The 13862-nt window shown below is 43.6% G+C and overlaps 1 protein-coding gene across 1 annotated transcript; it reads right to left on the reverse strand.

Annotated features, from left to right (window-relative positions):
* Positions 1–9400: 9400 nt before the first annotated feature.
* Positions 9401–9748, reverse strand: LOC124648780 (transcription elongation factor 1 homolog). Its single transcript, XM_047188488.1, has one exon. The coding sequence runs from the start codon at positions 9746–9748 to the stop codon at positions 9401–9403; it is 348 nt and encodes a 115-aa protein (XP_047044444.1).
* Between the last annotated feature and the right edge of the window lie 4114 nt (positions 9749–13862).

Consider the following 13862-nt stretch of genomic DNA (forward strand, 5'->3'; position numbering starts at 1 on the left):
TAACGTGTTGCCGAAGTTTCTTCTTCGACTCGGTTGACGATGCATAGCTTGAAAAATCGGAATCGACCGCCGACGATCCCGACGAAATCGGAATTTCGACACGATACGATCCTTCCTTCTCGACGCGAAAGTGAAACCTTCCGAACGTCATCTCCATGGGCTCCGCCAGATACGCATATGCATCCAAACGGGAGGGTGGGTGAGGAACAAAATCGACAAGACCGGCAGCGATCTGTTTACCTCGATCCATAGTGTTGCTTCCGGTTGACGATGTCGAAGATCTTGAACGTGCCATCGAGATCGGATCCTTACGCCTCTAATTCCCACAGACGGCGCCAATTGACAAAGGATTAACTTGTCAATGCCTATGGATTATAGGCTAGGGTTTAGTTAGAAGTAGAGGGCAAGTAGATCTCGAAGGTTTCAGCCGAAAAGTACTCGACGATTATAAAAACTAGGGTTTGTAAACAATGATTCGATGATCTCCTCGTCCCTCGACTCCCCCTTTATATAAGAGGTGGAGCCGAGGGTTTCGTTTTGTACAAGTTACGAGTCGGGACGGTTTCTAACTCATCCCGCCGGATTACAAACAACACTTCCTATTACAATTCTACTTTCCTTAATATATCTTGGGCTCTCGAACCTTCTTATTCTTCGGGTAGTGGGCCTTCATTAAACCCCGGGTACTATCTTTGGCAGGCCCATTTGGGATGCCTATGTCAGGCGTTGATTTCGTCCGATTCCGAGAATATTTCCTTCCATGCTACAAAACAGGAACTGGCACTTCGTCATCTCGTCAATAGGTTAGTGCCGGAAAATGCATAATAATGACATAAAGTGTGTATAAAACATGTGAGTATCATCATAAAAGTAGCATGGAACATAAGAAATTATAGATACGTATCAAGAATCCCCAAGCTTAGTTCCTACTCGCCCTCGAGTAGGTAAACGATAACAAGAATAATTTCTGAAGTGACATGCTACTAACATAATCTTGATCATACTATTGTAAAGCATATGAGATGAATGAAGTGATTCAAAGCAATGGTAAAGATAATGACTAAACAACTGAACCATATAGCAAAGACTTTTCATGAATAGTACTTTCAAGACAAGCATCAATAAGACTTGCACAGGAGTTAACTCATAAAGCACTAGATTCAAAGTAAAGACACTGAAGCAACACAAAGGATGATTAAGTTTCAGCAATTGCTTTCAACTTGTAACATGTATATCTCATGGATAGTTGTCATCATAAAGCAATATAACAAGTGCAATAGGTGAACATGTAAGAATCAATGCACACAGTTCACACAAGTGTTTGCTTCTAAAATAGAAAGAAGTAGGTAAACTGACTCAACAATAAAGTAAAAGATAGGCCCTTCGCAGAGGGAAGCATGGATTACTATTTTTGTGCTAGAGCTTTTCATTTTGAAAACATAGAAACAATTTTGTCAACGATAGTAATAAATCATATGTATTATGTATAAGACATCTTATAAATTGCAAGCCTCATGCATAGATTACCAATAGTGCTCACACCTTATCCTAATTAGCTTTGATTAACACGGATTATCATTGCATAACATATGTTTCAACCAAGTGTCACAAAGGGGTACCTCTATGCCGCCTGTACAAAGGTCTAAGGAGAAAGATCGCATTTGATTTCTCGTTTTTGATTATTCTAAACTTAGACATCCATACCGGGACAACATAGACAACAGATAATGGACTCCCCTTTAATGCATAAGCATTCAACAACAGATAATATTCTCATAAGAGATTGAGGATTAATTGTCCAAACTGAAACTTCCACCATGATTCATGGCTTTAGTTAGCGGCTCAATGTTCTTCTCTAACAATATGCATACTCAAACCATTTGATCATGAAAATCGCCCTTACTTCAGACAAGACGAACATACATAGCAACTCACATGATATTCAACAAAGGTGTAATAGTTGATGGCGTCCCCAGAAACATGGTTACCGCTCAACGAGAAACTTATAAGAAATAAGATACATAGCTACATATTCTTCACCACAATAGTTTTTAAGGCTATTTTCCCATGAGCTATATATTGCAAAGACAAAGGATAGAATTTTAAAGGTAGCACTCAAGTAATTTACTTTGGAATGGCAGAGAAATACCATGTAGTAGGTAGGTATGGTGGACACAAATGGCATAGTTTTTGGTTCAAGGATTTGGATGCACGAGAAGAATTCCTCTCAATACAAGGCTTAGGCTAGCAAGGTTGTTTGAAGCAAACTCAAGTATAAAACGGTACAGCAAAACTTACATAATAACATATTGTAAACATTATAAGACTCTACATTGTCTCCTTGTTGTTCAAACACCTCAACCAGAAAATATCTAGACTCTAGAAAAACTAATCATGCAAACCAAATTTTAACAAGCTCTATGTAGTTCTTCATTAATAGGTGCAAAGTACATGATGCAAGAGCTTAAACATGATCATAGGCGGATCTACCATCTCTATTGCCCAGGCAGCCGCCCAGGCTTCCGGCCGGCCGGCAAGCCTATTTTTGCCCATATTTCATATGTATTTAACGAAAAATAAGAACACTAAGCCTGTTTGCCCGGGCTTTAAAATTCTTCTGGGTCCGCCTATGAACATGATCTATATGAGCACAACAATTGCCAAGTATCAAATTATTCAAGACATTATACCAATTACCACATGAAGCATTTTCTGTTTCCAACCATATAACAATTAACGAAGCAGTTTTTTACTTTCGCCATGAACATTAAAAGTGAAACTAAGAACACAGGTGTTAAAATGAAAAAGCGGAGCGTGTCTCTCTCCAACATAAGCATGAATTTATTCAGAGAATGCGAATAACATACAAGTAAAGCACATAAGATGTGACGGAATAAAAATATAGTTTCACTAGAGGTGACCTGATAAGTTGTCGATGAAGAAGGGGATGCCTTGGGCATCCCCAAGCTTAGATGCTTGAGTCTTCTTGAAATATGCAGGGATGAACCACGGGGCATCCCCAAGCTTAGACTTTTCACTCTTCTTGATCATATTGTATCATCCTCCTCTCTTGACCCTTGAAAACTTCCTCCACACCAAACTCAAAACAAACTCATTAGAGGGTTAGTGCATAATCGAAAATTCATATATTCAGAGGTGACATAATCATTCTTACACTTCTGGACATTGCACAAAGCTACTGAAAGTTAATGGAACAAAGAAATCTATCCAACATAGCAAAAGAGGCAATGCGAAATAAAAGGCATAATCTGTCAAAACAGAACAGTCCGTAAAGACGAATTTTTCTGGGGCACTTAGCTTGCTCAGATGAAAAAGCTCAAATTGAATGAAAGTTGCGTACATATCTGAGGATCACGCACGTAAATTGGCAGATTTTTCTGAGTTACCTACAGAAGGTTGCAGAAGGGGCTGCTCAATTTCGTGACAGTAAGAAATTTGTTTCTACGCATGAGTAATCCAAATCTAGTATCAACCTTACTATCAAAGACTTTACTTGGCACAACAATGCAATAAAATAAAGATAAGAAGAGGTTGCTACAGTAGTAACAACTTCCAAGACTCAAATATAAAACAAAATTGCTGTAGTAAAATAAAAGCATGGGTTATCTCCCAAGAAGTGCTTTCTTTATAGCCATTAAGATGGGCTCAGTAATTTCAATGATGCTCTCGCAAGAGATAAGAGTTGAAGCAAAAGAGAACATCAAAAAGCAAGTATGAAACAAATTTAAGTCTAACCCACTTCCTATGGGAAGGAATTTTGTAGGCATAATGCAACAAGCATAGAAAAGCAAAACAAGCGCAACTTCAAGATTCTCAACATAAAGAGGGGAAACTTAATATTATTAAGATGCATATAACCATGTTTCCCTCTCTCATAATAACTATCAGTAGTGTCATGAGAAAACTCAATAATATAACTATCACATAAAGCATTCTTATCATGAGTCTCATGCATAAAATAATTACTACTCCCAACATAAGCATAGTTATTCTTATTAATTGTAGTGGGAGCAAATTCAACAAAGTAGCTATCATTATTATTCTCATCATCAAATATAGGAGGCATAGTATAATCATAATAAACTTTATCCTCCATAGTAGGTGGCACCAAAATACCACTATCATTATAATCATCATAAATGGGAGGCAAAGTATCGTCAAAGTAAATTTTCTCCTCCATGCTTGGGGGACTAAAAATATCATGCTCATCAAAACCAGCTTCCCCAAACTTAAATTCTTCCATAGAATTAGCAATAATAATGTTCAAAGAGTTCATGCTAATAACATTGCTACAACTATTTTGCAAACAAAGTTCCATTGGTTTTTAAATTTTCTCTTCAAACACATCATGTCCTAATTCAATATAAAGTTCATAAAGATCTCTAATTTTTTTGTTGTTTTCCATTATGTCTAACTAGTGTAAACAAGAAACAAAAAGATGCAATTGCAGAATCTAAAGGAAATAGCTTCGAGCACTCACACACCGGCAACAGTGCTAGGAAATAGCTTAGTAGTCGGAGGATGTGAATACCTTTTACCTTACCTCCCCGGCAACGGCGCCAGAAAATAGCTTGATGTCTACGCACGCTTCTATTCATGTAGACAGTGTTGGGCCTCCAAGAGCAGAGGTTTGTAGAACAGCAGCAAGTTTCCCTTAAGTGAATCACCCAAGGTTTATCGAACTCAGGGAGGTAGAGGTCAAAGATATCCCTCTCAAGCAACCCTGCAATTACGATACAAGAAGTCTCTTGTGTCCCCAACACACCTAATACACTTGTCAGATGTATAGGTGCACTAGTTCGGCGAAGAGATAGTAAAATGCAAGTGATATTGATGTATATGAGCGGTAATAGCAATCTGAATAAAATATGGCAGCAAGTAAACATGCAACAGAACAGTGAATAAACGGAGATTCAATATTTGGAAAGAAGGCCTAGGGATCCTACTTTCACTAGTGGACACTCTCAACATTGATCACATAACTGAAACTACTCTACACTCTCTTGTTGGATAACAAACACCATTCATTGTGTAGGGCTACAAGAGCTCCCTCAAGTCGGAGTAAACAAGCTCCACAACATTCGGAGTTCATATTTAAGTAACCTTTAGAGTGCATGATAGACCATTGCAATTATACCGAGTACTAACATAGCATGCACACTGTCACCATCAGGCTATGAAAGGGGGAATAGATCGCATCAATACTGTCATAGTAATAGTTAACTTCATAATCTACAAGAGATCACAATCATAGCTTATACCAAGTACTACATGATGCACACAACTGTCAACATTACATCATGGAGGAGGAATAGACTACTTTAATAACATCACTAGAGTAGCACATAGATGATATTCAACTAGATCACAAAGAGAGAGATGAACCACATAGCTACGGTAGAGCCCTCAGCCCCGGGGGAGAACTACTCCCTCCTCATCATAGGAGACAGCAGCGTCGTAGAAGATGGCGGTGGTGTCGATGGAGATGACTCCGGGGGCACTTCCCCGTCCCGGCGGCGTGCCGGAACAGAGACTTCTGTCCCCCGAATCTTGGCTTCGCAATGGCGGCGGCTCTGGAACTTTTCTCGTATCGTGGCTTATTCGTATCGAAGTTTTAGGTCACGAAGGCTTAAATAGGCGAAGAGGCGGAGTCGGAAGGGCCCTGGGGCCACCAGACCATAGGGGGGCCCCCTTGGCCGCGCCGCCTTGTGGGGTGGGGCCCCCCTGGCTCCCCTCTGGCCCCTCTTCGGTGCTCTGGAAGCTTCCGGGAAAAATAAGATATTGGGCGTTGATTTCGTCCGATTCCGAGAATATTTCCTTTGTAGGATTTCTGAAACCAAAAACAGCACAAAACAGGAACTAGCACTTCGGCATCTCGTCAATAGGTTAGTGCCGGAAAATGCATAATAATGATATAAAGTGTGTATAAAACATGTGAGTATCATCATAAAAGTAGCATGGAACATAAGAAATTATAGATACGTTTGAGACGTTTCAGAAAGCTGAACTCATCCTTTGTTTGGTAGCCACGTATGGGTAGAGACTGGCCCAAGGACTATAAATAATAGAGAGGTCCAAAAATTACAGACAGACCCTCGAATAGAAAACGAAAAAATCAATCGGGTCCTCAGATCCCGATTAAAACAAAGGGCGGCCTCCATTCCGGCTAGTGTTCGTGCCCGGCGATGGCGTATGGCTAGTCAAGAGTTGATCGGACAAAAAAGCTCCACGGCACGAGTCTGCGGGACGGGGTGGGCTAGTGGAGGCCGTGGTGGCGGAACTCGATGGTCTAGGCGGAGCTCTGTGCTCGGTGGTCGGGTCCGGCAGAGAAGTTGTTGGGTGGTCGAGGCGGAGATTGGTGGTCCAGGGTGCCGCCGCACTCGCGAGGAAGGTCGGGGAAGATGTCGGGGCAAGGAGGAAGGACGGGACGATGCTAGGGCGAGGAGAAAGGCCGGGACGACACCGGGAGAGGCAGGCTTGAGGCGAGGAGGAGGCTAGTTGAGCTAAGCTGAGGCGAGATTATCTGAGCTCGGCCGGGCTACCAAACACACCCTTACTAGTACAGCCCTTGCTGTTTCGCACTCCCGCTTCTTTTCGGTCCTGCAGGCGCACGAGAGGAATTAAAGATGGATAAAAAGCCGGAGGAAAGCGCGAGCCTACACTTCCGTGTTTCTACCACACCCGCGAGCCAGCGCGTTCGTGGTGCAGAAACCATCGACGAGTCAACGACATAGTGTATGTGTACATATGAGTACACTTGCCTAAAAAGGGGGACGAGGGTAGACGAGCTTAAGGACATGTACAACGCTCCTACATCAACCTTCCCTTAAGAGCTCCACGTAGGACATCTGCTGATGTGGCCTTCCGTAAGGGATCTTCTCTTGTTAAGAAAGAGAAGGCATATCTCTACGTTGTATGACTTTCTTTCTCTTATCCTCCCGTTTTTCAAATCCTGTGCGCCGGGCGCTAATTCTCGTTAGTTCGCGCGGAATAATTTTCCTCCCCGCGCAAATTATTCTTCTCCCCACGCTAAAATTTCCTCTCGCAATGGCATATATTCCCATCAAATCAGAGGAAGAGAAGCCACAAACCCTACCGCCGCCAGCGCTAATCCATCACAGCCACCACTGCTCTGGACATGTCTCGTCGGCCGGCGCCGGCGCGGAATGAAGCAGCTTCGTCTCTGGGCATTCGTGGTCGTGTTTCTCCCTCACCAATTCCCGTGTATGCTCCCCCACCACCGGATTATGCTGGATCTGACACTTCCGCCTCATGTGTTTGGTGGGATGGGGCTGCTGCTAGTAGCCCCAATCTTCCTTCTCCAGCAGATTGGTAAGTCGATGTATAAATCTTCTCTTGTTTATCTTGATTATCCTGGATTCCTGGTTGATTGGTGATGCGCTGCTAGCTGCCTTTGCTGCAGACCTGTAGTCCGTACAGTTTTGAAGCCTTAATTTTGTACAGCTATTACTCAACTGCTCCAAAAATCTTTTGATAGGACAAAGACAGATGTGTTCTTTGTAGTTCATATTTTAATCTGCTAATGGCAGGCCATTGTTCTCTGGACGATTAAATGGAAAGCTTGAAGAGGATTACGGTGGTAGCAATCATGTAGTAATCGTGAGATCTGAAGGTGCTAGGAACCATGCAGTAATCATGAATTTGCTGCTGATACATATGATAACTAAATTAAGAGAACTGCACCTTATAATTAAAGGGAGATATCTAACATTTAAGTAGCCTGGTGCTGTTTCATTTTGTACCTAGATGTTTCTTCTGCAGCTTTGTAGATAGTAACATGAATAGTAAATAATGTCATGCCTCCTGAGAAAATCCAACAAAACTCTATTTTCAAAGAGAAACCATGCCTTGTCAATTTGAAAGAGAAGGCTGGCCAGATTTCCACAGTTTATTAGAATGTGTAGTTCTTGTCAACAATGATCTAAAAGGGTACTGGATTGTTTATCACTTCAAATCTTGATGATTTATTTTTCTCATAGCTCTGTCTTGTTATTATAACATTGAATGATCTAAAAGAGTACAATAGCAACACGTCTGACACCACTCGAAAAAGGCAAATGAAGCAATGCATGAGCCGTTGGCATCGAGTAAACAAAATTGTAAATGATTTTCACGCTGTTTACATAGAGATAAGTCAGGTATATTCTAGTTGACAGAGTGAAGCTGATTTGATGAAAAAGGTCCAAATCAAGTATGAGAAAGACCATGGCCCTTTTCTGCATAAGGATACTTGGGAGGCATGCAAAAATTTCCTAGGGTTCAATACAATGTCAATGGGAGGCAATATGACACAGGATATTACCTTGCCGACGACATATATTCGGAATGGGCTACCTTTGTGAAGTCAATACCGCTTCCTCAGAATGATAAGACCAAATTGTTTGCAAAGCACCAAGAAGGGGCAAGGAAGGATGTCGAGCGAGCATTTGCAGCACTCCAATCTTGTTTTAGCATTGTAAATCGTCCGGCGAAATTTTGGAAACGTGCAGCCATTGGATCCATAATGCAAGCATGTGTCATACTTCATAATATGATAGTTGAGGATGAACGGAAACCGTTTAACACCCCGTTGGACTTGAATCGCAACCCAGAGATATCATCTGTTCTACCACCTGAAGTAGTGCAGGGTGCTCATCCTGGTCTTTGAAGATGTCCTGCGAAGAAGTGCCACCATTCGTGACCGGGAGACACATACTCAACTCAAGTCCGATTTAGTCGAGAATATCTGGGATTGTTTTGGCAAAATATAATATTTATTTTTCAATACTTTGAGTCAGTTTTACTACACAATTATTATGTATATCTTTTACATACTACACAATTCTTATGTGTTCCTTTTATATAATAGTGGTGATATGAATAAATTCACCTTAGCCATGACTTGTTGATCGACTGTATTTTTATTTCATGTACTTTCATATACGTCTGTATCTACTCCAGTGTAGATAAAATTAAGCAGCTTCTTTTTCAATATATTCAACCTCTTGATTCTTTTGTACTCGGTGTATAAAACCTAGGATTTACATTACACTAACACGTAAACACACCATAGTCTGCACAAATAATATTTATTATTGATCCCTAATTTTCCGCAAGCATTTAAAGTGTTAGGGATAACTCTTAGCAATAAAGCGTTGTATGAGTTGTTTGCTTTGCTTTCTCTTGCTGAGGTGGAACGCATAAGGGAAGGCTGCCTTCTCCAGCATAGTACATGCCCTAACAAACATCGCAAAAGATTAGCTAGTACATATCGGTACACTTGCCATGCAATTTCGGCGGAACAACCAAGACGTACATAGTTCAGCATCAACCGTTTGCACGGACGCGTACGTCGTTCTCCTTGCATTGCTAAGCTAACCTATTCTGGCCCGCCGGCCGCCGCCAGCCCGCCACACATTGGTTGCGCAGGAACAGCGGAACGCTTACAGACCACGGGCCGGCGGCGACGAGGCACGCCCTCGTTAACGCGCTCGCACTCGTCGATCCACTCGCTGTAGACGTCGATGGGCTCGGTGAGCGTGTCGGGCACGGTGGAGTAGCTCTCCTGGCAGACGTAGCACGACGCCGTGGCAATCTCCTGCTCCAGGTCGATGACGCACTCGACGGCGGCGGCGTGGCTGCAGAACGGGCAGCAGAAGGTCGTTTCTAGCTTCTCCATCTTCTTCCGTGGCGCCGCTTTGGAGCTCGCCGACTTCCTCTTCCCCATGGCTTCTAGGTTTCTAGATACTACCTCGTGCGGGTGTAGAAAAATGCATTACGGCACAGGGAAAAACTACTGCGAGACTGGTATATATGCACCGTGAGATGTCCAAAAGGTCCAAAGTGAGGGGAGCATTGTAATTTACGATACTGGATAATACTAGTATAATGGACACAATTCTACGGTGCGAAGTGTCCATAATTTCCTCCTCCCTGAGGTTACTCATTTTCCATCCTCTCCTCTAATGCAAGCAGGAAGCATATCTTTATTACCTGGCATTATCCTCCTCAGCCTGATCGAACGACGTCTAGCAGTTCTCCAGGAACGATCGGCATTTAAGAGCATCTCCAGCCACCTCCCTAAACAGCCCCGGATTTATTTTTGGAGACGCGTTTTCTTCGTGTCGTGTTTGGAGGACGTCGCTCCCAGCCGCGTCCCCCAAACGCGGACCTAAATTTTTTTTATAGGTTTTCGAAAACACAACCATTTTATTAAAATAGCATATAAATAATTATGTTTGCCCAAGTCGTTTTCAAATTAAAATACAACAAACAATAAAACAACTAAACAAATATAATAAGTGAGGCTAGATTAAGGCGCCGCAGCATTTACTGATAATCCTTTGACCCTCTACATATGGTCAACGAGATCATTTTGAAGTTGCTCGTGAACATTGTTGTCACGGATCTCTGCATGCATGGCAAGGAAATCAGCAAAATCTGCAGGCACCTCATGATCAACCTCCGCAAGAGGGCCCTAACACTCATATGGATCAACATGTCTCCTAACCTGATTCTTGCGGTCATCCTCGATTATCATGTTGTGCATGATCACACAAGCCTGCATCACCTTCCACATTTGTTCGTGAGACCAGTTTAGAGCAGGGTACCAGACAATAGCAAACTGAGCTTGAAGCACACCAAATACCCGCTCGATATCCTTCCTGCAAGCCTCCTGTCGTGAAGCAAAGTGACAATTCTTCTGACATAATGGAGACGGGATTGTTTTGACAAAGTGGCTCATTTTGGATATATACCATCGGCTAGATAATAGCCTTTGGTATATTGGTGGCCATTGATCTCCTAGTTGCATGGTGGAGCATGATCTTCCACTAGTCTGCTGAACACCGGAGACCGCTGCAACACGTTCATATCCTTGTGTGACCCCGCCATGCCAAAGAAAGAATGTCAAATCCACAGGTTATAATCTGCCACAGCTTCAAGCACCGCACTGCAATATCCATGATGCCCTTTGTATATACCTGGTCAAGCAAACGGGCAGTTCTTCCATGACTAGTGCATGCAATCGATACTTCCAAGCATCCCAGGGAATCCTCTCGCAGCATTTTGTGCCATGATCCTGCAGTCTCTTCTTCAGTTGGCTCTCTCAAGTAGTATTTGTCAAAATTTCCCACCACAGCTCGGTAAAACTTGTACATGCACTCAATGGCGGTAGACTCACTCATGCGAAGGTAGTCATCATGTGTATCGGTAGGTGCTCGTATGCAAGCATCGGCATGGCAGCGGTGCACTTCTGAATCGACGAGAACCTGGCAACGACTACAGCGTCGTGCTTCAGCTTGAAGTAGGGGTCGAACTCTCGAACGCCGTGGAGGATATTCATGAACAAACTGTTGGTCATCCTATACCGGCGCCGAAAATTGTCGGCATTTGTTGCGTCATCTGCGAAATAGTCGTTGTGCAGCATGGTATGCCCCTCCATCCCCTGTCGGGGCTTCATCTTCTTTCTTCCCGGCCTTGATCCTCCGTGGCGCGGCCTCTTCCGCTTCTCCGCCTCGGCATCAAGCATGTTCTGGAGGGACGCGGTGATCGACAAATGCTCCCGAATGTCGTCGACGAAGGCTTGCTCGTCCTCCAACAGTCGGAAAATCATCTCGTCATCGTTATCCATGTCTGAAGCAAAATAAATTGTTAAATTCAGCCACGGCAGAGGAGACAACGAACAACGACCTATCGCGCCTACCTGACAAGGCGTCGAACACCTTCTGTGCGTGGAGGTGGGGTGGATTTGACAGCGCGTTCTGGAACGCGTTGACGAAGCGGTGGCGGCGAAAAGGCTGGCGAGGGAGCCAACCGACACGACGGTGCCCGACTCAGAATAGATTTGCCGTCTAGACGGCCGGCAAATCGAGCGACGACCCAGGGGTGGAAGGCGCGGGAGGGGAGGCGCGACGAGAAATAAAAGGCGGGAACCAACCGTTCTGGATATGGTCGCCGACAGGTGGGAGCCCACCTCGCTTTTTGTTGCGTCCGACGTTCCAAAAGTGTCCCTTGTGGACCGGGGACGGGCTCGGGGCGCCGGACACCGCCTTGGGCCACGTCGGACGGAAAGAGGCTTTGGGTCGCTTTGGGGGACGCGACTGGAGCATCTAATTACATCCGTAGATCGGTGAGATTACATGTTGAAGCATGCCTACCCGGGGGCATCTTATATATATGAGAACACAACATCTGTCATGGAATTGTCTATGTGATCATGGTGATCGAATGCCGGTGTCGCCGTGGATGGTTGTGGGAGACTTTAACGAAATTATGTTTAATGATGATCTTAGAGTCAGGCCCACCCCACTCTTCCACCCTGCTGGCTCTGCACTGGATCTTGGCCATTCGCAAGCTACTCGCACGAGTGTTGTGCACGCTAGCTTGCATGATTGGGATTGCTGGGTTCTGCAAGGACTTAAAAAATTGATAGCAAAGATGAAGAAAGAGCTAGAAAAAGATCCGATTTGCTGGCTCAATTTTCTGGAGATGCTCATAGAAATAGGGTGTGTATGCGCGCATTGATCGAGATACATGTATATGTATGTGCGTTTGTAGTGTGTTTCTTTAAAAAAAAAACTAGAAAGGCTCAAATGGGGTGCTATTACTAGTGAATCGATGGGCCAGCAGAAAGAAGTTCAAGCCCTTATAGAGAATTTAATGGAACACCAAGAAATTTGGTTACAACGTGGAAGAGCAACAAAAAAAAAATTAGAGAATACACAATGGAGAGATATACATAGAATGCGTGTAAACAAGCCAAAGTTGAGCCGCCAACAAGGCAGCTCCTCACCACAAGCCTACTCTCCTAGCTGCCACGGTACTACTACAGGTTACGAAAAATAAAAATAAAAACTACGAAAGAGCTTCACGAGCAAATTGGTTGTTGCATGGTGGCCGCAACACTTCTTTTTTTCACAATGCGGCGACTGCTAAAAATAAAACAAATCCAATTAAGAAACTTCTGGATGATACTGGAGTTTTGAAAAAAGGTGATCAACCTAACTCTCATGTTACTGATTATTTTGCGAAGTTGTAGCATGTGCAACAATATGACATCCAAAGTTAGTCGAGACATCAAGGATGCACACAACAACAACAACAAAAAAGGAAGAAAAAAAGCCATGCCGAACTGAATAGCAAAGCACCAGGAACGACCACCACCAAAGGCAAGACCATGACTGCAAAAAAGTTCTGCAATAACAACGCCTCCAAGAATGAAACATTGCATAAACACCATTGTCACCTGATCAAATATCTAATTTTCACCTAGAATAAAGTCCAACAAAACTCTACACGATGCCTTCCACAAGGAGACAAAAAGAGATCCGACATTGTCAGGTACAACCAGAAAAAATGTCAGACCTAGGGTTATGTCCCCAGAAATCAATACTTGGTGCCCAAGAGCACCACCAAGAACGAATCCCCTTGTGTTTCTGTCCCACTTGCCGAGACCGTTGCAAAACACGAATCATCCAGATCAAGGACTTCACCACATCCAAACTCACCTTTACCATTAGTTTTGATCACGAACTGAAATGAGCCATCGAGATCTAGTGTTCAAGCGATGCAACCAACTTGACATTCCTCGTGATTGCCAGCACCACGATAAACACAGCTAAAGATGTCATGGTGTACCAAATGGTGCTTACAACAGTAGCACCATGATGGTAGATCCACAGCTGGCATGTCGGCGCGGAGATCTGGTCGAGGAGATGAGTCATGCTGACCCGGCAAAGCTTCTTGCCATGTAATATACCACCCGATGCATGTGACGAAGATGATCTCTCGGTGCAAGACTGGCTCCCACAAACTGGATCCGACACCTTGAAGACCAGGCG

The sequence above is a fragment of the Lolium rigidum genome, chromosome 4 (genome assembly GCF_022539505.1).
Source record: "Lolium rigidum isolate FL_2022 chromosome 4, APGP_CSIRO_Lrig_0.1, whole genome shotgun sequence".
Lineage (NCBI taxonomy): Eukaryota > Viridiplantae > Streptophyta > Magnoliopsida > Poales > Poaceae > Lolium > Lolium rigidum.